Here is a 23,243-nt window from a genome sequence, read left to right on the forward strand (position 1 = left end):
TTGACGCCGCTCCACGTTTAGTGCCCCAAAGCCTGCCCATTGTCTCTCGTCGATGCAGGTGAAATTGAATCGTGGCAAACCCAAAAGCCACCCCAGTGAAATTGTTAATACAAGCTACATTTTGCCATACCCGCTTTTACGATCTTAATCTTGCTGGTTCTCGTAACCCTCGGGCTTCTCCATGCCGTTGGTCTCGAAGAAACGGCTCGTACCTGGACGTGGTTAGCTAAATGTGCTTGGACAGATTTGGAAAACAGCCAACTTACAAGAGTAACCCTTCCAGTCAAAGTTGTCCTTGGGGTTGCAGTGGCAGCGTCTGTCGAGGCGGACCTTCTCGCCGGTCGGGCAGTGGGTGAAGGGGACGTGGTAGTACGCAATGTCGTTGAAGAAGTGGATTTGCTCCTTGGGCAGCATGAGACCGGCGGCAATAGAGTGCACGGGCGCATCACCCCATCGCTCGTAGAAGAAACCACCGTCCTGGTCAAGGGACTCGAAGTAGTCGATGTAGGCCTTGGAACGAAGCCAGTTAAGGTCGCCGACCTCGAAGTTGGACCACTGATTGGCCGTTAGTTAGGTGGTCAGCAAATGGGAGAGCGGAGCAAGCTTACGAAATGGCAGTGGTTGTAGGAGTCACCACCGTCGTCACTCAGGAAGCTCATGGAGTTGCCCTCGGCAATGTGCTCGGGGTGGTTCTTCATGAACTTCTTGGTGCTGTCCCAAAGGGTGGGGATGGTCTCGACGTACTCGTACAGACTCAGGACGAAGCTGTACTTCTTGTTGTTCTCCTTCATGAAGCGGAACGGGTCGTAGTGGATGTCGCAGAAAAGCTCAATGGAGGGCTCGACACGCCAGTAGTAGTCGTAGTTCATCATGGCGGGCTGGCGGAAGAAGAATCCAGACTCGAAACGGCACATGTGACGGTAGCTGACCGAGTCACCGTAGATGATCTTGCGCTGGGCCATGTCCTCGCGAACCTTGCGTGCCTTCTCCTGGTCAATGTGCTCGGGGAAAGACCAGTGCTCCTTGGGAATCTCGCCGTAGATAGTCTTGCCGGACACAAGGGAGGAAGTGACCTTCTTGAAGGTGGCATCGAAAGGCTTGTCGTTCAGGAAGACCCAATCGTAGTTGTAGCGGCGGTTGAAGCGGTCCTCAACCTGGCGAATGGAACGGGCAATGTCCCAGATATCAGAGTTACGGGCGAGGGTGACGAAGGTCGCGTTCATGCGGGGACCAGGGGCGATGCCGCTGTTGAGGTCGTCCCAGCCGGGCTCGTTCGGGGTCATGGCCATGGGCCACTGCTTGGGGTCGTACTTCTCGCCAGCCTTGAGCACGTTGGCTGGGGGCTTGCTCGCGGCGTGTTCAGGTTCCTTCGCCTGGCCCGGCTGGCTTTGCTGACCTTGTTCTCCTTGCTGACCAGGTGCAGCGCCCTGTCCCGGGGACTTGAAGCTGCCATTCTCGAGCCTCACACCCTCGTAGCTGGAGTGGGAGATGAAGTAGAAGACGGCGAGACCCTAGGAGACAGACAATTAGAACCCTGATGGATGGATTTTGATGGATGGATAAGTGATTTTGGTGTTGTCTGGGAACATGACCGGAGGCCAAGAGAGGGCGCGACCACAAGATGCGCTGGCAGGAGGCGGCGAGGCGTCACTTACGAAGGCGGCGAAAAGAATGTATCGCACATAACGTGCGGAGCCGGTCGCCATCTTGACCGATTTTACCAGGTCGACGATGGGATCCCGTGTAGGTGAATAAGAGCTGGAGAAGAATCGAACAAAAGCGCACTTCCTCGAGGTGAACGAGGTTGGATAAAAAAAGAGAGGGAGGGAGATGCAGGAAGGGATACGAATACACAGACACGTCCAGGAAAATGTTCAGAGCGATGGACTGACTGGCTCGGGCCAGCTGGAGCACCTCAGCACGCAGCAGCACTTTAGCAAACTGTGGCATGGACTTCTAGGGACCTCGCAGACTCCCACAGGGTGCAGTGGTACGAATGCAGCAGCGTACGCAGTGCGTCTGCCCCGAAAAAGGGAACCTAACGCTAGTGGAGGAAGTCCCGCGACGTCGATTAAAGGGGGTGGGGCAACAATTGCTGAACTGGCCTGAACCCGGGGCTACGCAACTCAAAAAGTGCCCTGCCGCAGGACTCAGATACACCGGACGAGAGACATGCTTCTGCAAGGAGTACAATGTCCCGCACCCTTTCAGGTAGGTAGCTGAACTGCTGCTGCTGTTGCTGATGGTCCAGAGTACGGATACTGACGGGCAGAATTAGACTCAGCCAAGACAGAGATGGAGCACCATGGCGCAAGCAGCTACAAGCTCAACTCAACAACTCAAGTCAACACGCTGACATGAACATGTTCCTCCGCTAGGTGCCTCGAGGACGCGAGGCCAGCATGCATCACTCACATCAACTGCCTTGTGGCCAGGACTCTTCATCCGTCCTACGGCGTCCATCCGAAGACCATGTTCAATGCTGAGGACTGACAATGACATGAGGTGGTGACAGTACCGGCATCCGTAGCAAGTATTCAAGAAAAGTCTCGAGTACCTCATTCAACACAGGGGTCTGAAGTGGGCTCTGGGCGTCGCGTTCCTCTGACAGCTGTGTACCTGCTACACGCTCCTCTTCGCCGCAGCAGCTGCCGCGTACCCGTTCCCTCTGGCTTGGGTTGCTCCGCGGGCCATGATCGGAACAGGGAATGTGGCCACTGTGAGAATCGATGGCCACCGCCTCAGCCCAGCTGTATTCAGGCACATCAGGCCCAGGGGCCTTCCCTTGCGAACCGAGAACCAGTCGATGGGAATTTCTCCGTGCCATCGACCTTGCTTGCCCGTGCAAGCCGTGCGACGGGATGATGGGGGTGGGAAGCTCCCATACCACCCGACATGAGACTTGGCTAGAAGAGGCCACCGCCCTGTGAGAATATCAGCTCTCGTTTGGCCTTCTGTTCCTCGTTCTGTCCCCCCTGCGCTGCCTTCTCAGACCTACAGATAGCATATTAAAAATATGTACATCTGTACACCTACTCAAACTCTCGTTGCCCCTGGCAGATCTAGCGGCCTCGTGTTTAGTGAAGATACATTACCATTGTAAAGTCCCCGGGGATGCTGGTCTCTCCATCGTCAGAGACAACAAGTACCTCCCGATAGTGTCACATCGTGGAATCTGGTCCTTGCCTCTTGGCTCTTTCTAGCAACGGGACACATTTCGACAACCCCAAATTGGCTGCCCCAACTCATTTTAGGGCCTTTGGTTCGTATTGAATCCAAAGCCAAGATGCTGATCGTCAACGACTTTTCCTTCCGTAGACAGAGCCGAGTGAAGCCGCAAACGATAACTGTGCTGCAAGCATAGAATAGCAGAGCATCAGTCCACATGGAACCAGCAGTTAATGCTTTTTCCCACAGTCATCACGAGGCTCAGCAGCACAATCATCAACTACAGCGCACACGATGCGCTGTTGACGGCGGACAGTCCGAGATCAAGACACCATCTCACTTGGCACTGGGCGCTTGAGTGATCGTGCTTTCATGCCGACGGCGTCAAATCTGTAACCAAGTACCTTATCTGGTACAGGGCAGGTTCTGGAACGCAGCCCTGCTGTCTAGTAGTTCTGTGTGTGTGCCAGTCAGCTATTCTTGTGTCTCCAGCATCTCAACGGGATGAACCTGTCAATCTCCAGGCAACATACTCTTGCCACGAGTAGAAGCAAACTCGCCGGAAATATGACTCGTCTCGCGATGAACATCCCAATCAGACGTTGCGTCCTGACAAGCAGACGTTTGCGGCACTCAAATCCGACAATGACGAATGCTGGCACCCGTTTCTCGGCTGTTCGGAGTGTCGACTGTTGCGTGTTGTAGTCGCCCGCAGAAGGAAATCTTCGTCCAGAGGACGCCTGAGGGCACAGCTTGAACAAAATCAGGCCATCGATAGCACAGCGGCATCAAAGTCGCCAGAAAAAGTTGACGGAAATAGCCAAGTAAACAGTTGCGCGATTGATCTGAAATGAAGGTATCCAGCGGCCGTTGTCTTAGCTTTGTCATGCCCAGAGTATCGGTTCCGCGATACCTGCTTGGGGGTAGCTGAGCTATTGTTATTTCCAGTTTCCAGCCACGGAGGTCTTCAGCAGCGGCTAAACATGGATCGCTTCATGACAGTGGCGGAGAATTCACACATGTCCTGTTCAGTAAAGTAAGTTGAACCTAATACAGCATTGATCCAAATAAGGCTGAGTAATAGGATCAAGCAAGGGAAGGCATCGAAATGCTAACCATTGGACGAAGACATCTACGGAAATGTGTCTGATTTTTGTTCCCATCCTTAAATAAGATGCTGAACGCGTTAATCACAGTCACATGGACTGCACTGCACCATGGGTTACTTCTTGCCGCAAAAGTAGCCCCCAAAACATAAGGCTGAGGGAAAATGGCCCTGCAGGTTGGCGAGTTGGGTGAAGTGGGTTTCTAGAGCTCCTAGCAAGGTATTGCGCATGCTCATTCTGGAGAGCTTCAGCTGGAGGTGAGGTGAGCTGAGTAAGAATGCGACGATGCTGATCAGCTTCCCCTGGGAAAGTACCCCTCCAGGCACCTTTTGGCGCGGGAATACATGCCACGTTATGACGAGAGGGGCTGCTTGTCCCGCAACGAGTGACTAATGTATCACGTGACATCATACCTTGCAGCTCGCCCAACCAAGCTCTACCATTGGCCCGGGCGGTCCCTGGATGTGGGGGCCCAAGGCTCTCGAGCCTCAATTCCTCCCCACGAATGCGAATCGGTGCATCACCACTTCGGACATCGCATCCCAACCCCAGTGACGCGACACTGTTGTTTCTTTTCCAGCAACGCCTCTACCTGGCGCACTGTTTTCGACCCTGTGCTTTGGTAACATTGTTATCTCTGGATGTGGTTTTACTGAGCAACCCGGCTATAATCCTTCTGTTTATGCCCTGTCGCTTTGCTCGCCTCTTTTCGAATCTGGCTTTGACGACATCATGATAGTTTTGGGAGCCGCTCTAGTGAAAGCCACAGACCTCTCATTCTCTTAGTGGTAAGTCACTGGCTGCTTCTCTAACTATTCCTTGAACTTGGCAAGTGCTTTCAATCCTGCTTCCTTGTTTGTTGCTGCGACTTTGCCACCCAACTGCGCGGGACAGAGCAAGCAAGCAGCCCGACTGCCTACTGGGTTTTGAGTTACCAGCCTCACGAGGAGGTAGTGGGGAACGACGGGACCTCTCCTTCCTATCAGTTCACAACTGAGGCCCTTAAATGGAGCAGGGATCTTCACTCTAGACCTCAGTCTCTCTGACGTCACCATACCATCTACTTCGCCATCCTAGTCAGATATCTCGAATCCGATGCTGACCAATACCTAGTATACAGCTATCTTTTCCACTGCTACTACGACGAAGACGGACCAGCCAAACACCATGTCCTTCTTCGGTTTCGACCCGACCCGTGGCGGCGGCCACAACACCTCCGCGCCGGGTTTCTCGCAAGCTCATGACCCGTTCGCCGGCCTCTCTCGCGGCAACCAAGAGGAGGACGACGCCGTCGACTTCGATGACACGTACGATGGTCTCGGAGACCAGCTCGAGGAAAGTGGCGACGCTTTCAACGACGACACCTTTGGCGACGGCGGCGGTGGTGGCGGCGGAGACGAGATTATCTCTGCTCCTGTCGGAAAGGATTTCGATTTCTTCGGTCAGACGGCCAAGGTCTCGAATGCCATCGAGGAGGAGCAGGTTCGCTACAGCCGCCAGGTCCCCGCCTCGAAACCCGCGCCTGCCCAGGCGCCCGTCCAACATCACCATGTTCCTCAAGCTCAGGCCATGCCGAACTACTACTATCCTCCTCAGCCGGCCCCTCAGCCTGTTCGCACTGGCTACGAGAAGTACAAGGAGGCGGAGCCCATCCCCGACCTTCACGTCGACGCGTCTATCTGGGGCGTGCCTTCCAAGAAACCCGCCGCCGCGCCTTCTCCCCAGCCCCAGGCCGCACCTGCCTCCAGTAGCCGCAAGATCATGAGTCTCGAGGAGGTCGAGAAGGCTATGCGCGAGCAAGCCACCAAGCGACCAGCCCAGGAACCTGCCCCTGCTACACAAGGATACCCCCAGGATTACGGCTACGCCCACCCGCAGGCTATTCAGCAGCAGCAGAGTTTCCACGGCTCCGACCAGCAGCAACAGCAGCGCGGCAGCCAGGTGCCTCAACACGCTGGTCAGGGCCATCCGGTTACCATTCTTCAGCGTCCTCAGTCTCTTACTTCCAAGCCGACCCCGCCCATTCAAAACACCCCCAGCCCGCTTGCTCAGCCTCCTCATTCCCAGGCTCCCTCTGTCCAGCCGACTCAGATTCTCCAAAACCCTAACCGACTGTCCGGTGATGCTGCTCGCATTGGTGCCCACGGCCCTCAGCCTCATGGCCATCAACAGGCTCACGGTCAGAATGCACACCGATCACAGGGTTCGTCAGGTCGTGTACCTCAGGTCTCCCAACAGCAGCACCTGAACCACCTCTCCGAAGATGAGAAGGCGGCGTACCTAGATCAGGAGACCAAGCGTGCGAAGCGCAACCACAAGATCTGGCTTCTTTCTAAGGACAACGGTCTCATGACTCCTCAGGACAAGAACTTTGTCACCCGTATCCAGCTGCAGCAGCTTGTCTCGGCCACCGGCAACCCGATTGACCACAACAACGAAGCCTCAATCGCAGAGGACTTTTACTACCAGGTTCTTAGCCAGATTCGCGGTGGCCAACGCCAGAACCCTAACCAGCCCCTGAACAACTTTGCTCAGACCTACCTCTTCCAGACTGGAAGTCGTCAGGGCAACATGAGAAGACAAGGAAGAACTGCCGAGAACCACGTGCAACGCATGGAGCAGCAAGTCCAGCGTGCCGTTGAAGCCGCCAAGAACAAGCCCAAGAATCCCCAGCTTGTCATTGCTGGCAGTCTCGGAAAGATCTCCTTCAGCAACGCCAAGACACCTAAGCCACTGCTCAACATCAAGCGCACCGATAGCAGTGGTGACGCCCAGCGTCCTGGAAACGGCAAGCGTCACTACACGGAGTCCAACACTGTGGACCGCAAGGCCATCTTGAAGAACATTGAGAGCGTTTACACCACAGTCATGAAGATGGAGGACCACGCCCGCCACATTCCTCCCCCGCCCACCAATGGCAACGACGAGGAATTTCACGCGAAGCATCAGGAGTGGCTCGAGGTGGCTCAGACTCTCAACGGCCAGCTGTGGGCAGACCTCAAGGTTCACGAGCCTATTGGTGCTACCACCATTCACCCCTTCATCGCCTTCCTGTCGTTCCCCAAGGGTAAGAAGGCCATTCCTCGTGTCTTCCGACACATCAGCTTCGAGCAGCGCACCACTATTCTCACGATGGTTATCCTCCACTTGGATCAGCTGGATGTTGTTCGCGGTGCCCAGATGACGGATGGTGAAGTCAACCTTAACGCTGCCATGCGTGAGAGCATCGAACTCTTCTCCGCGGCTGTCATGCCCAGCCTCTTTGCCTACTTCAACGAGACCGAGCTCGATATCGTCACAGGTGTCCTCGGACTGATTACCAAGCTGAACATCGACCTCATTGCCAGAACCCGCGTGGGCTGCTCAATGTTGACTCTCATTCTGAGTCGTGCAGAGCTTCTCAAGCAAGGCGGTGGCGGCACCCCTCAGCTTTGGGCCGAATGGTAAGCACATCTAGATCGAAAATGATAACACCAACTAACACACTCATAGGGAGCAAACCTTCAACCTCTTCTTCAACATCCTGGAGCCGACCCTGCATCATATCTTCCCTGGCAGCGTCAACACCGGAGAGGATGTTGTCGTCTGGCAGCTTCTTGCTGCCGTGGGTGTCAGTGCAAACCCTGAGCAGCAGCAGCGCCTGGTTCTTGCTGTCAAGGATCGTGTTCTCGACACTGTTGCCCACGCGAAGACCCTTCCGGGCGCCATGGCAACGACCCGGTTGGCTACGGTCAACCTGTTTATGCACTCCATTGGTTTGGATGTTGAATTGCTTCAATAAGACGATATTTAGTGCGAATGATGGGACGATCACGGCGCGAACTGCGCCATCACACATGCTTGGGACGCTACACTTGTTTATTGATGCGTTGGAAGCTTGGGATGCTGCTAGCCTTACTCGACGCTTGGCCCGTATTTTTTGAGGGCATCGAGATCACCGGGAAGTTGTGGTACGGGGGCTACAGCTTGATGGAGACTTGGACTTGCGGGGGGCTATCCCATGGCTATATGCACAAAACATATCTCGTGTACATTACACACGACTCTATGAGATGACGCCGCGAAAGTATTATTAGCGGTGCGTCGAGACCAGCCTTGCTAGTTAGAGCAAACAAAATCTGCATTTAAAGTAATAATCCATCCCTGAACCGTTTTGTCTACAACGTACCGCAACGCCTAAGCTATGCAAATCAAAATGCTGGCCAGCATCACTTTATGTCAAATCCATGCTCGATGATGCCTGAGCAGGCGCAGCTCTAGCCTTGCCACCTCGCCTTGAACCGACAGCGCCACGAGCCTTGGGTTTCATCTTCCGTGCCTCTTCCTCTGCGGCGGCCGCGGCAGCCGCCTCGGCATCCTGCTCTGCCTGTGATACCGGCTTGGGCTTCTTGATACCACTGACAGCTTCCAGCAGTTCATCGTCGCCCCATGTGGTCTCCAGTCTAGCCATAGACTCCGCCAGGTCAACCGTGGGCTTCGTCTCAGCCTCACCCGCCTCGATAGCGGCCTTCTTCTTTTCCTCATCCTCTTCGGCCGGGGGCGGCTTGTTGTCGCCAGGGGCGCGGAGAATGAGGGACTCCTGGTAAATCTCCCAGGCGGCCTCGTCGTTCTCGTCCGTGTACTTCAGCTTGCGCCAGGGCTCGATCTGGACCGAGCGCAGACGGTCGGCCATTGTCTCGTTCTTGGCCGCTGCGCCGTCGGGGGTCGTCTTGATCGTCATGTGAATCGCGCGCGCTGCCGCAGCGCCCTGGCCTCCTGCACCCGATGCTCCCGCCGCCGGTGCCGCGGCGGCGTTCTCCTTGGCGGCAGCTGCGGCGGAGGCGTTGCGCTCTTGTTGGGCTACTGCGTCGACGTGGTGCAGCTGGGGTCGGAGGTGGACGAGATTTGTTACGGGTGTGAGGTGGAGGTCCTCTATTCCTTTCGTCAGGATTTCTTCATCCGAATTGGGAGAGGAAAGCACTTACTGCCCTGGAAGACGCCAATCATGTACTGCACCTCCTTGTGATCGGGACACTGTCCACCGAGAGTCTGCGTACGCAACACCTTGTCCTGGCGCACAGCCTCGGGCCACTCGAGGTACATCTCGTCCTCCAGATCGATCTCGCCGCGCCTCTTGGGCCGGGGCGGCGGTGCGCCGACGCCGAAGCCTCCAGAGAGGCCGTGTGTGCCGCCGTTCTTGGCTTCAAGACTCGCCTTGAGCTGCCGACCCCATTTCATTCCCTTCTCCTTGTCATAGGACTGAGTGTAGTCGAGAGGCACGTCGACCTCGACCATGCCGGAGCGGGTCTTGAGGCGCATCTCGGTGGGCGTGGCCTGGCGCGGGTCGGTGCGGTTGGGTTGCTGCAGGACCCAGAGCTTGCGGCCCTGCGGGAGGGAAGGGTTGAAGAAGACGTCGTAGGAGGCGATGACGGGGTCGGCGTCGGCGTCGATGGGCTCGGGCGTCCCGGGGGACATTGTCGCTGTTGGGGCGGGCATTTTGCGGGTGGTGCTGGGTGGGAGGTGTGACTCCCCTCGTCGCGATGTGTAGTCAGATTTGGAGGTTTGGCTATGGGAAATTTTTGGATTGGAGAGAATGAGTTACCCCACGGTCGGAGACGTCAGGGCTTATCGATAAGAGTACAGGAGCTAATCCTGGTCTGGGCGAGTGGTGGGGGACGAGCTCCATCTCCTGTTGCTTCCAGGGCGGCAAGTGTTACAGTGTCATTCGTCCAGCATCACAACGTCGAGCAACACAACTTCAAGATGGTGTTCACGAAGTTGTCATTATTCCACGCTCTTTGTGAGCTGCCAATTTGTCAGCGAACACAGCGAACAGTCTGCACGAGTGATTGATAGATCCTCAAAAGGGCCCAGGCAGCTGATGCGCCTCTTCTACTATCCGATGTCTGCTTTCCACCAACTATACTCGAGAAGCCTCAACATGCGACGACTTTCGTGATCGTCATCCATCACCAGATTCAAGGCGACTCAGCACTAACATCTCAGTTCCTCCCAAGCCGCTCGAAGGATTGCATAATCACATTTGGTGCCTTATCCTGCAGGTCTTTGTGAGCTTAAATGACGAAGACGAAGTAAACTCCTGCATCCGTCGTATCCACGAAAGATGCAACACCATCAGCTGGCCTCTAGTTGAGATGGATCTTGCAAGCCTATCCTTGCAATATTTGACGAACCATCTAGGTCGTCGAATCACTGTTGTATGTCAGTCGAGTTGACGCGACTAATTCCTTAGTCTCTCCGGTCTTAATGTTATCCTGCATCAGCCTTAGGACTAGAGCTCACCTCGACTACATAACCAACTCTAAGGCTGCAGGACGTTAGTTGTCTTAGTCTTCGGGAGTCTTGAGGTCCATGACAACTGGCAACGCTACGCCTTTTTCTGCACTCGTTCGAATCAAGTCCAAGTAGCGCTGATGAGAGACGCTAAACACCACGTGAAAGACTTACACAGGAATACTAATTGAAGGATGCTCAACCCTTTTAATATCTAAGCACGGCCCTTCAGCTAAAAGAAGTCGCGAGTAGGAAAGAAGAAGTCGCAGAAGCCCTCGCGAGCACAACATGGCAGCCGACGTCCCGAACTCTCTGAACTGGCTGTCATTCGTGACCGGGATCCTAGGCTTTGCCCTGACGACACTCAACTTGATCGCATTGTACGCCAACTTCGTCGCCACAATCCGCGCTGCGCCTAGCGAGATCCGTGACTCTCTGGGCAACCTTCGACAGCAGCTGTGCGAAGAACGCGAGGCGCTGCGTCACCAAACGAAAGAGATCAGGGGCAAAAGCAAACTACGACAGAAGATTTCTCACATCGGAGAAAAGAATGCCAACGCCGAGGCACGCAGGGCGCTGGAGTATGCAGAGAAGACGCTGCCGCTGCATTACATGACGCTCCGCGACCTCTGGAGAACATTCAAGGAACTTGAAAGACCATTCTTGGTGGCGAGCGGGCACCGAGCCGAGGCGATTCACAACGGGGCTTCGTGGGGCGAGAACGACCTCGACGAGAAGGTCCGCAGCGACTTTGAGAAGCATGGTGAAATGGGGAGTTTTGCGGACTGGAGCGCGTTGTACAAGTGTGACTTTGCGCATCGCTTCATCTGGTGGCAAGTGAAGGATTCTGTGAAGAAGTTAGGAGACGAGGTCATGAGAGTCATGGCAAGGAGGACGGAGAGGGAGGTTACGTATACTCGAATGATGGTTAGGCAAATGTATCTTGGTGATATATCTGGACACGGTAGTGATAGGGGCCCGAGACGGCCTGGAGACGGTGGCGGAGGTGGAGGTGCAAGAAGGAGGATGAGTTGGGGTTCCTCGATACCAGCCAAGAGGAGGACGCCGCAGCCAAGGTACGAAGAGTCTTCTTCTTCCTCTCGGCAAAGCAGCGATGACGACAGCCGAACAACAAGACGAGGTTCAGGAAAAGGTAGAGACACGAGCCCGGTTTTCAGTGAGCACAGACTGAGTCATCCGCGGAGTGACGCTGCTACAGTCGGAAAGCACCGTTACAACTCTGGGCATCGTCGTGAGCACAGCAGAGGTGGATGGCAAGGATTTCGAACAAGGGCAGATCGAGCCTACGAGATTAGGGAGATGCGCAGGGGCCGCGGACAGAGGATTATTGAGGTTATCCCTGGGAGTGAGATTGATGATTACCCCCGAGCACGGCAGCAAGACGAGGTAAAGTGAGGTGCGGCATGCGGAGAATTGTAATGTTATTAGTCTCATGAAGATAATCTGCGTTACCTTTTCATTCCATATTCCAACTCAGAGAGCGTAGTCTGTCGAATGAGACCATCGTTCAAAGGTCATCCTCCTCGTTCCAAGCTACGTCTTAGTCGTTAAGGCGCCCTCGCAAGGATGGTCCCATACTTTGAATGGGTCTGGTTGCCGGCTTCATCCATTGGCGAGGGCACAAAGTCTTTGACCTGCAAGCCCGCCTTCTTCTGGAACACGAGGATGATATCCGACCCCCCGAACAAGAAGGTTGAGATCTCGTCGCCCTTCCTCACTGTATCCCCCGCTCTTACTGTCAACCTGACACCCGATACAATGGCCATGCCAATCGGCAGCACGGCCACCTTCCCGATCACCGGGTTATCGATGATGACGCAACCCCTGGTTTGGAGGAACTGGTAGCCCGGAGAGTCGGGCACCTCCAGCACGCACTTGGAGTCTTGCCTCTTTTCTTCATCAGAGACCGGGATCTTTCGGATGGGTTGGCACTTCTCGTTGACCTCCATATAGGCCGCCCCCTGGATGTTCTTTGCCGCAAGTACAGTACCGGATACAGGCGCATGCTGGCGGTGATAGTTGTACGTGTTGAGGAATGCATGCATCCAGATACCGCCATTGAACTCACACGCATATCTGCTGCCATGTAACAAGCTATCTATGGTCCATGGAATACCCTTGATCAGAACCTCACCCATGTTGTTGATGGCGACAAGGCTCTGATTCTGGAGGCTGTTGTCATACGTGCAGTCGGCAGGGTAGCAAATAACCTTATCGTCATCCGGGTGGGAGATAGGCCTCATTCCCTGTTTCAGCTTGCGAGAGAAGAAGTCGTTGAAGGTACGAAAACCCCCTTCAGGCTCTATGGCTTCGTGTTATTCGTACTTTGGGGAGTTTTTGAAGGACTCCAGGGTCTGAGGGGTGACGGACATGGGAGTGTCCAAGAACTGCCCAATGAGCTGCGAGAACATCACTATCCAACTGGAGAGCGGACTCTGAGGTAGGCAGACCGACTCCGGTGTGATTCGCCTTTGCAGTCCAAGGAGCGGCTCCTGGTCGAGAATGAAGTAGAACATGCAGAGGATGTCGTAAATGTCCTTGCTCTGGACGTCCTCCTCTGGCTGCCACCTCAACAACTCATTAGCGAAGACGAGGAATCTGAAGCCGTTTGTGATTCTGAATCTTCTCATGTAGTCGAGGATCTTCCTTTTGGCCGACTCCACGGCCGTGTCCAACGCTCCGGGGCCAGCCTTCTCGAGAAGACCTACGAGGACGATGATGGCCGCGTTGAATTTGGTGAAGTCGCCTTCTGCGGGGTCCGGAATGCTCGAGTCATCCATGCCTGAGCGATATTTGCCCACTTGGGCTGAATAAAGTTCTCCAGGAAAGCAGGCTATCGGCGGGGGTATCTTGAATACGTCTCTGTGGCCTAATCTGGTGTAAACTTCAATGGAAGGTGCGTGGGCATCCTGCGACGGAGGAGCTCGTCAGGGACTATGGAGAAACCACAGAAACGGCCAAGGCAGTTTTGAAGAATGATGATTGATGCTGTAATGCGGATGCTTTCATCTTGTCTCAAAACGATATGATGCTATTGGTTGTGAGCTCTAGCCGCAACCGGGCCTCCAAGGCCTTTTCTTTTGCATGTATACTGACCTTCTTGTTGCTCTTGTTTACTTATTAGCATTCGTGCCTCTCTCCCTTGTCTTTCTTGCCGTCCTTGTCGTCCCTTCTATTCGTGTTGTTTCTTACTCCTTTGCCCGAATAGCTAGGAGTATTCTACTGTCTCTAGAAGAGGATGTCTCAAACATGCTACGTCCATGTAATCATACCCCTGATCGCGCTAGGCGGCTTATGAATTTGTGGTCTTGTAAGTTGGCTACTGTCATGCCGAAAAGACCAAGATACACGGGCGCCAAATCATGGGGGCCACAAGGGCGCGCATCTCCACTGCCCTTCCGCTTTTCGAGGAAGTTGTCCATGATCATCCGAATAGCTGTGTCTACTGTTTGACCTCGTACGCGAGAGACTGCAGGTCCGCTCACTTCTTCGTCGTTGGGCCGTGGCTCGTCTGTAACTAGTTTCTCATGCTCTGCATTGGGATCGAGGTGGTTGTTGAATTCGACGTCTACGATAGCAGACTTAACAACTTTGGCTTGCTCAGGTTCGAAATACGGTTCGCTGATGTAGTGCTCGTCTGTGGTGCTATTGAGACGTTTCGCTGAGTTGACATCCTTCGCAAGGTTTCGCAAGTCGAACAAGAGGACGCGCAACTTGTAGCCTAGAGCAGGGTCATCACGAACAGTGGAAGTCGTGAGCTGTTTCAGTGTAGGTGAATTTGACTGGTGGCTAGGCTTGCCAGGCTTCAATGACTTTCTTGAATCTTTGCAGGCCATTACGTAGATATGAGTGGACAGGGAGGTCAAGGATATATACTGATTGGTGATGTGTCTGAGGCGTTAAGTGTGTGGAAGATGATGGTGGTTGGGCGTGGTTGAAGGAGAGAGTGTTCAGTAGACTGCAGATTCAAGTAGGTCTATTTAATGCGGAGATCGTTTGCTGAATTCTCAGGGTTCAATGTTCCTCTTTGCACTTGAACCTAAAATCTTCATAGCCTATAGGTGGTTCACGTGGCGAAGAAAATCTTGACCAAGCCAACCGGGTATCTGAGGCTACTTACTCGATGCGCCAAACTATTCACCCCCCTTGTCAGCCACAAGCATCAGATTTCTTGGTGAAATCTTGTAATCGAAGATGGGTAAAACGTCCACGTTCTGCGCTCCATTCTCAACGAGAAACCAGTACCGATCAAGGGCAATTACGCTCTCAACAACCTTGCAGCAAAGCACGCTCAATGTCCACAAAATCGCTACTTTGCCTTCGCAATCTCCATAACGAGCCTCATATTTGAGCAATTCAGCATCGCTTATATCGCTCTTGTCAATGCCTAGACAATGCATTGCTCGGCTCGCAAACTCTTTAAAGCTGGCCATGTCACCTTTTCGCACTCCCCAAACCGGCCGATCTTGCTTGTCGAGTTCAATGCTCTTGTCGAAGAACACCTTCTCTAGAAGCGCTCGATAAAAGCGTCGTTTTGAGTATACCGACTCTTCCTTGCTCGGGTCCGCCTTCTCCCAGTTGTTTGGTGCTTGACATCCGGTCATAAGGGCTGTGGCGCTCAAGGTGAGCTTTCTGTCCCTCATTTTTGCGCTGATCGGCAAGCCATTGGGGCAGCTGTCAGAAAGGGGCACAATGTGGTTGTAGCAGCAGCCAACTGCACCTAAACACTCGATGAAGGGTATTGTTGTGAAGTATCTGAGCATGTGCTCAGACAAGTTCCCGCAGGCGTGCAAGCCGATGAGCATGCATTTCTCTCCTCCAGCCCAGGCAGCGATCTCATCTGCCAGTAATCCAGTGCCATCGATGTAACGCAGCAAGTGTTGTATCCTGTTCTCGATTCCAAGACTGGCAGCGCACGATCTCGAAGCAGCAATCTGAGATTCGCTGCCATCTATCGCCAATACGTGCAAATTAGGGTAGAGGTAGGCAAGCGATACGGATAGGTAACCTTGCCCGGATCCCATGTCGATGATGCGAGTGATGTTGTTGGCTTGGCAAGTCCCCTGGATGTAGGCAGTCGCAACAGAAACTTCATCGATCTTTTTTGTCTTCATCCGAGCTGTCAAAATTTCGGGAAGAGAGATCCTAGGACCGACACGTTGGGTACGATGAAGCGAGAGTGACCGAATGTTTTCCAACCAAGTTGTCAGTGAGTCTGGTCGCCCTAGAATTGGCTTCAGCTTTCTGTCGTTGACTTTCGTGGTTGCGGTATCTGTTGATTCATCGATGCTATCGATCAAATCTTGCTGCGCCAGACGATGATCTGGCAGTGATGACCACCACGACGTCCACTCCGGAGGCAGTGCCTCCCACGCGTTATAAATCAGCGCATCATTGACATGGATACCGCCAGTAATTTGCTGAACCAAGGGGGTGTTGATGAACTCCAATAGATCCTCGACGTACTCGTCGACGTTGAGATAATCTCCCGGCAGGTCAATCATGGCGAGCCAGCTGGGGTTGTCTTGATGTAAGATGATTGGGGGTAGATGAAGTTGGCAGCTCGCTGTTAGAAAACCCATAAACAGATTTGTTGTGGTAGGCGGTGCCTGACGGCAGAAAGGGGATGTTTCCCTTAGTTGTCGCCCTGCCGTGGCATCTCACTTCCAGAAACTTGATTATTGTATATGTTACATGTTGACGTTAATGGATACATAAAAGCCTGGAAATTTTGTCAAAATATCAAGATTTTGCGATTCGTTGTTGCAACCTGCGTGTTTTGTAACTGCCTCAACGGATTTACCTTACAACACTAAGACACGAAACCGGTCTGAGCATTCTGATCAAAGAAGTTGGATTTTGAGATCCCTACAAAAAGAAACAACTATACAAACAGACGAAGAGTCAATAAATTCTACTAATGCGAACAAGGTATTACAAAAAAAACACTTTGGAGGACCTATATATGTGCCAGACTATTGTCACCAGGAGTCTGAGATGCAGGGCATTTATGTTTGCATACACCTCGACTTGCATTTACCGCACCTTGCAAGTCTTGACAACATTTTGCACCAATCCATCCTTGCGTCGAAATTCGGGCGAGAATGATTCCATCATCTTCGGGGTCAGAGCACGACGAGCCTTGCCCGCCTCTGCGAATGCCTCCCGGGGTGGCTTGCCACCTCGCATGCCCGCAGCACCAACCAACATGCCAAGGATGGCGAAAGGAGCCGAGTTGGGATCTTTGACAATATCGACAATGGATATCGCGGCGTTTCCTGCTTCTCCAATAATCAATGCCATGGAAGCCAGGCGAGCGGCACCGCCCAGAGCCGATGCGGCTTGCCCAGCAAAAGGGATGACAGCGAACACGATACTGAGAATGCCGAGGACAAGCTCGCGCGTCTTTGTCTCTTTCTGTTCCTTTCCAATCTCCTTGATCTCCTTGATGCTATTGGAAGCGTCTTGCATCATGAGGAGAGGCATGCTAAAGGCAGTGAGGACGTCGGCTTCATCAGCGTCGAGAACACCCATCCGCATCTCGATGTAAGTACCGACTATTGTCCCAATAAGAACATCGGTGGACGGAATTGCTTCCTCGATGATGCTCTTGGGGTTCTCAATCTCGATCTTGTCCTTGTCGCTGACTCTCTTCGGCCAGTTCTTTCTCATGTAGTAGTTCATGGCGCAGTCAACCGGGCAGATACCCGGTTGTGTTGGCGGGCACACACAGGGGTCGTTGATGGCATCCATGTCTCGCCAAGTAATCCACTCCCTTTGTATGCCTGCCTTACTCGCCAAAGCATCGTAGAAGCCAGTTTCGTCGCGCATTGTGAAAGTGACGGTGCGAGGTCCCGGCGAAGGTCCAGGAGGGTAAGACAGATGGGCTTCGGTGCAAGGGCCCTCGCCGCTGTTGCCCTTTGAACTCCACTCGCAGTCCATGTACTTCAATCCTTCTCCAGTGCCGATCTTCAAGAACTCTTCAAGACGGTCGTCTATTGAGTCTTTCACCCAATCGGCATACCACCAGAACTGCGAGACCTTGAGTCAGCTATCATTTACGACCAGCTATGAAGTAAAACAAAACCATCAAGACAAGCAGGTGAAAAGGGGAACATACTCTGTCGTCATAGTCACTCGAGCTTGCAACATCTCTGTACTCGGCGATCACCTTCTCAAGGTCTCTGATCAAAACGTTCAGCAACGCCATAGAACGGCAGTGGGGCGGTACGTTGTCGATGTTCTTCTCGAGATCGTCCAGATTCGTGGGCCAAGTCTCAGAATTGCATTCCAAGTTTTCCCCACCGTCGACAGTGAATCCACCTTCTTGACCCTCTGGTGCGCCGAGGAAGTTGAGCAAATCAATGGCCCAATCGGTGGTGCCGCCAAAGTTCAGACCTTTGATCCAATCCGAACGTGTTGACTTGGTCGTGTCGCTCATGTATGCGACCCAGTCCGTCATGCCGTTCCCCATAGTGCCGTAGGTCATGATATCTGAGTTCGTGGGTCCGTCGTGCCACCTTTTGGCCTCGTACCCAGGCTCACCCTCCTCTGCAAAGGTGAAAATCTGGTCAAGCTCGGCATTGGATACTATTGAGAATTGGTCAGTTGATGACAGCAATGAAGATTGGAGGGGTTTCACTCACTGTAGCCGCCGGTATCCGTGCAGATACCGGGCTCGGCTTCAGAAACGGTTCGCGAGCCTGTGAACAAGCAGTTGCGTCCTGTGCAACTCTTGTCGGCCATGCGGAAGCTTCGACCATAGCTGGTGACTCCAACAATGATTTTATCAGCGGAGACGCCAGCCTTGGTAAGCATGACAAGGGAGTTCGTGGTCTCGGTGATATTGACGTGGGATCTCAGGCAGTTTCCATTCTCGCAGCCCGGGTTGGCATATTTGTTTCCGTAATCTACAGAGCAGAGATAATCGTCAGTAACGTTGTCCTAAAACAGGAATGGAGAAGAAATGGAGGATGGTAGGCGGTGAAATGTTTGGACTTACCCCATTGTCCATGAAGATCGTACGTCATATAGATGAAGTAGTCGAGCACCTTTGCCATGTCCTCCACAGGGAAAGGCTTGAGATACCAGTAAGAAGCTGGGATGGCAATCGAGAGCGAGCGACCATTCTTTCCAAGCTTGTCTCGCATGAGGCTCAGGAAGCGACTGTAGTAGATAGCATCAACGGGATCGCTACCGGGAATGCCCTGGTCGTCAGCACCCGGATATTCCCAATCAAAATCGACACCGTCAAGTCCTGGATTCGCATCCAAAAAGCGAAGCACATTGCTAGTGACCCGCTCGCGATTCGTCGGACTAACAGCGTCGCGATACAACTGATACGTGGCGGGATCGGTAGACTCGGCCCAACCGCCGAAAGAAATAATCTTCTTGAAAGGCGCATCCATGGAGACAAACTTGTCGAACTGATCTTTGACGTTGTCGGCGATCTTGACGTCGAGATCAGGCGTGAGACCGGCAAAAGCAAAATGCATGTGTGTCAACGGGTAGGTCTCGTAGATGTCCATGATCTGACTTGCGTCCATAGTCAAGCATCCTCGAGCTTCGTTGTACGCCTGGAAATATCCGATGCGTCTGAACTCAGTGGGTGGACTCTTGTTGTTGGTGATCTCCATCCCGCAGTTGGAAATGCACCCGTTGGTATCCTTCTTGAAGGCTCCAGGCGCTCCAGTATCGGCAGGCGACTCCGTGCAGAACTCGGCCGTAGTTCCGCAGTACCCCCATCCTGAGCAACAAGATTTCAACGGGCATTGATTCAACTTGGCCAGATCCCAGCCATCATAAGTGCCAGAGGGCATCTGCGTGCCTAGCTTCTGGGGACCACAAGCCACGTCGGGAAGTTGTACCGGCATCGGCGTGTTGCCCTTGCTAATACAGATGATCTGGTCCTGTTTCAGACTGTTGCACCCAGCCCAGCCCCAACTGTTGGCGTTGTACTTCTCAAGGTCCGTCTCGCTGATTCCGTAGGTATCGGCAATAGACCAGCAGAGGTCTCCCAAGCTGATGCTGTGGGTTGCACATATGCCGTTGGGTTGTGGCTGCGGTGTATTGTCTGGCAGAGTTCCCGATGAGCAGCAAACAAGTTGGCCAGGAATCAAATTCGCACAAAGATTGGTCTTGGTGTTGTACTTGAGAAAGTCTGCTCCCCTGATACCACATCGAGATGCCAGTGAAGCACAACCATCATCATTTTCAACCTCAATAGCGGTACAGACAGCTCTGGGCGTCAAGTCGGAGACCCCGCGCTTTGTGGTAGAATTCGATGTGTAGTTGGAGGGGAGGACGACCAAATCGCTAGCACCGAGCACGCCAACGCCTTCGAAAGACTTTGAATTGTTGGTGTGGTCTCTAACACACTCACCACTGGACCAAGTCTGCATAGCCCTCTGTGCTCTTCCAAGTTGATCAAGTCCATCGACAACAAACAGCCCAATGGTGTAGGGGTTGAGGCTGTTTGTGTCGCATGATTGGACCAGCTCGCTGCCTTGTTGAACGCTCGTCGCGAAGGTATCAATCACTAACGTGGCGACACTAGTAGTCACGACATCGGCGCTGACATACAGAGCAACAATAGCTGTATCAACCCTCGCAAAAAGGATTGTACGGCCACATGAAGCAGTTTCTGCAAGATGAGACCCCAGCATCTTCGCGGCGGCAGCAGCGTCAGCCCCAGACGATATAACACCTGTCGGGCTGGTCGACACAAGCAGTTGAAGAGTAGACTCAGATGCTCCGCAGACCTTTGGACCGTTGTCTGGCGAGAACGTTGATATGGATTCATTGTTCTGGCGAGCCTCGACTGGCACATAGCGACGAACAGTACTAGTGGATTGAGGAGCCTCAAATGCACAAGTTCGGAACGTCTTGACGCTGCCAGTAATTTGGAAGTTGAAGTCGAAGAGAAGAGGGGCCTTGCATCGTACAAGATCATCCTCGTGTTGCACACGGGTCCAGTTAGATGGGTCTGGCCCAACAACACTGCACAGCTTGGGGCAATCGTCGATCAGAGGTGTGGACCAAGGAGTGTTGATCTGCACATCTGATGCGGGCGATATGGCTTTGACGCCGAGATTGAACTTCCGCTCGGTTGAGTTGTTGACGACTGAGTCGTCAGGGATCAACACTGGCTTGCTGGGTATGGCTGACGATGTAGGCTCGGCCACACCATCAGTGGCATTGCGAGTAATATCGCTGGGAAGGGCAAGGCCCAACGCGGCAAATGTAAGAAAAATGAAAGGTTTCATGATGATAAAAAGAGTGTGAATATGACCAAAAGGCCAAAATCAAACGATTGCCAGCAAAGCTGTAGTTGAGATTGAGATGATGTGTATAACGAAGGTAGCAGGCGAAAAGTCCAAGTGGAAGGGTCGACTGTGTTTAACTAAACTCGAATTCACTCTTTTTGTCGACGCCTGCAACTCGCAGCGCATATTTTCGCTCGGCTCCGATGAAGCCTTGTTGCTGTTGCACTGCAGCCTGTTTTCGTGTTCCTGGTGTCTAGATTGTGTTGGACTTGGTGATTCTGACGCCAAGGCTTCAAAGTTCGCCTTTGGTGGAGATGATTAACTGAAAGCGGCCTGCTTTCCGAATGTACTTTGGTTCGGCCCTTCTGTTGACGATTGAACATGGATCCACGAAGGCATTGCTTAGCGTGAACATGGAGCGTTAAGCAGGGGACATAGTGAGCTTGTCCCCCTGCAGGGCCGGACGGCCTTGGCTGCCGTGCACTGTTCGACTGTGCCGCAGGGCTGAAAGATCGGCCGCTGATGTGAGGTTGCATTTGATTGTGTGAACCAAAGGCCAGACTTGTCTAAGTGACCTGATCGTAATCACCGACGATGGGTCGTTTCTGCAGGTGGTACCTGCAGCATCAGCAGGCCGGAAATGGTGTGCCTCGCTTGTGATTATGATCCTTCGAATTCTCAGGGAACGAAGGAGATACGGTCTTCTCTGACTAGCACAAGCAGGCATCGAGCTCAGCATCTAGTTATCCGCGTCTTAATACGGTAGTCTCGCAGTTTCTAGTGACCCTCGACTCGTTGCGCAAATCTGAAGGCAACTTGCTGATTTTCCCTCCTCGGCTTTCGCTCGTTTCATGCCTCTTGTCACTCTTTGAAGTCTTTCTTTACCAAAATGCAATCTTTTTTGCGTACAATCCTTTTCATAAGCCTTCTATGGCTTTTCGCTGAGCTGCCAGTGCCAGTTGCGGGACAGATCAACTACTTGTCCCATGCAAACGAACGTATTCACCTATGGACTCGCTATGATACCTTCTGGTAATGCGCTCTATCGTTAAACTTGATGAAGAGCTCGCAGCTGACCTACGCCATAGCGAGATCGAGGGCGCCGACAAGCAAAAGTACATGCTTCCACAGCACACGGGCAAGGGGAAGCCCTCACCTTTTCCTCGTTATGCAAACAAGGGTACCGGACCCAATAATAAGCTCACGTATGGCCAGTTCCAGGCTCGCGTCGAAGGGCTTGAATGGGCTAAAATGCTGCCCGAGGACAAAGCCAAGTATGAGCAGCTGAAAGCACCGTGGTCAGACGTCGACGGAAAGACACCGACCACTTATCAGTGCGCTGATCAGCTCATGGAAATGGGCCTGAATAAGCAGCTGAAAGTGACTGAATTCGACACGACGCTGGACAACAAACGGTTCTCAGCCGACTACAAGCCCAAGAGAGGAGGAAACCCGTCTTTGTACAACAAAGACGACCCCTTCAACTCGGCCTACTCGTACTTTTCGGAGCGCGTCGAGAAGCAATTTCAAGACTTCCGCAGCAAGGACGATCCCAAATTCAAAGCCGTCATAGAGAAGAACAATAAATTGGGCAAGGAGCTTCTTGAGAGTATTACCACTCTCCGCGCCGAAGACAAGCTCAACCATATGTACAAGCAGTTGCAGGATGGCGTGGCCGATGAGAAGCGCAAAGGCCTCGGCATACCCAAAGAAAAAATCGTCGTGGAGAGCAACGCGCCTTCAAAGGTGCAAAATGGCAAACCTTACCAAAATATCAACATCGCACAAACAATGGCCAACGCCTGGGCCGACACCAAGACACGCGAAGAACTGCAGGCTAAAGGCTTTAAAAACGCGGATGACCTTGCAAACTGGGCCAATGACTTGGGAAACCCCGACAAAACGCAACCTCAGGACTGGTCTGAACTAAACAAGAGCCACTTTCGATCAGCAAAGACTTGGAACTCTGGGCTGGTGAAGTCGAAGATGACCGTCGCAGAGTTGAGCAAGTGTGTTTGAAGGTTTCTTGACAGTCAAAAAGATTGTGTGTCCTGTGACACTTGTCCGCAGGTTGCAGTTCGTGTGGCTCTCCCTCATTCAACTTTCTTTTGGACAATATTAGCTAGTATACTTTTGTCTTCAACATATAATGGCTTGGTCAAAAAACATGTCGTGCTTGGACGGAAGTCAACTTTAGTTTTTTTACTCCGCTTCTATCATCACTCTTGATATTCATTCATCTTTGCGAATCTGATCGTCATTTTGTTAGTTGTATTCTAATTGTCCTCGCCGAATTCCAACTAATGTTTCTTCCAATAATGATTAACATGCAAGTATGGTGTACTCACTTCTCTTTCAGCTAACACGTAGATCTAGCTTCCAATGTCAAGATAAACCACTGGTGTCATGA

At 52.9% G+C, this 23,243-nt stretch overlaps 7 protein-coding genes across 7 annotated transcripts; 3 read left to right on the top strand and 4 right to left on the bottom strand.

Annotated features, from left to right (window-relative positions):
• Window positions 1–144: 144 nt before the first annotated feature.
• On the bottom strand, window positions 145–1,706 carry MNT1 (Glycolipid 2-alpha-mannosyltransferase 1; the record flags this gene model as incomplete). The annotated part of the gene is made up of 4 exons (XM_053177867.1): window positions 145–212; window positions 267–555; window positions 609–1,511; window positions 1,656–1,706. The coding sequence occupies 4 exons, from the start codon at window positions 1,704–1,706 to the stop codon at window positions 145–147; spliced, it is 1,311 nt and encodes a 436-aa protein (XP_053038176.1).
• Window positions 1,707–5,441: 3,735 nt separating this feature from the next.
• COL26b_005011 (uncharacterized protein) lies at window positions 5,442–8,055 on the top strand (the record flags this gene model as incomplete). Its single annotated transcript, XM_053177868.1, has 2 exons — window positions 5,442–7,717; window positions 7,767–8,055. 2 exons carry the CDS (start codon window positions 5,442–5,444, stop codon window positions 8,053–8,055), a joined length of 2,565 nt encoding a protein of 854 aa, XP_053038177.1.
• A 432-nt stretch (window positions 8,056–8,487) lies between these two features.
• COL26b_005012 (uncharacterized protein) lies at window positions 8,488–9,728 on the bottom strand (the record flags this gene model as incomplete). The annotated part of the gene is made up of 2 exons (XM_053177869.1): window positions 8,488–9,185; window positions 9,239–9,728. The coding sequence occupies 2 exons, from the start codon at window positions 9,726–9,728 to the stop codon at window positions 8,488–8,490; spliced, it is 1,188 nt and encodes a 395-aa protein (XP_053038178.1).
• A 1,107-nt stretch (window positions 9,729–10,835) lies between these two features.
• On the top strand, window positions 10,836–11,665 carry COL26b_005013 (uncharacterized protein; the record flags this gene model as incomplete). Its single annotated transcript, XM_053177870.1, has 2 exons — window positions 10,836–11,474; window positions 11,522–11,665. The coding sequence occupies 2 exons, from the start codon at window positions 10,836–10,838 to the stop codon at window positions 11,663–11,665; spliced, it is 783 nt and encodes a 260-aa protein (XP_053038179.1).
• A 450-nt stretch (window positions 11,666–12,115) lies between these two features.
• Window positions 12,116–14,404, bottom strand: COL26b_005014 (uncharacterized protein; the record flags this gene model as incomplete). Its single annotated transcript, XM_053177871.1, has 3 exons — window positions 12,116–12,806; window positions 12,894–13,350; window positions 13,960–14,404. The coding sequence occupies 3 exons, from the start codon at window positions 14,402–14,404 to the stop codon at window positions 12,116–12,118; spliced, it is 1,593 nt and encodes a 530-aa protein (XP_053038180.1).
• Window positions 14,405–16,604: 2,200 nt separating this feature from the next.
• COL26b_005015 (uncharacterized protein) lies at window positions 16,605–20,833 on the bottom strand (the record flags this gene model as incomplete). Its single annotated transcript, XM_053177872.1, has 4 exons — window positions 16,605–17,600; window positions 17,689–18,158; window positions 18,215–18,478; window positions 18,571–20,833. 4 exons carry the CDS (start codon window positions 20,831–20,833, stop codon window positions 16,605–16,607), a joined length of 3,993 nt encoding a protein of 1,330 aa, XP_053038181.1.
• A 1,035-nt stretch (window positions 20,834–21,868) lies between these two features.
• COL26b_005016 (uncharacterized protein) lies at window positions 21,869–22,852 on the top strand (the record flags this gene model as incomplete). The annotated part of the gene is made up of 1 exon (XM_053177873.1): window positions 21,869–22,852. One exon carries the CDS (start codon window positions 21,869–21,871, stop codon window positions 22,850–22,852), a length of 984 nt encoding a protein of 327 aa, XP_053038182.1.
• Between the last annotated feature and the right edge of the window lie 391 nt (window positions 22,853–23,243).

This window comes from Colletotrichum chrysophilum (genome assembly GCF_026319265.1).
Source record: "Colletotrichum chrysophilum strain AFK26 chromosome Unknown scaffold_32, whole genome shotgun sequence".
NCBI classification, from domain to species: Eukaryota; Fungi; Ascomycota; class Sordariomycetes; order Glomerellales; family Glomerellaceae; genus Colletotrichum; species Colletotrichum chrysophilum.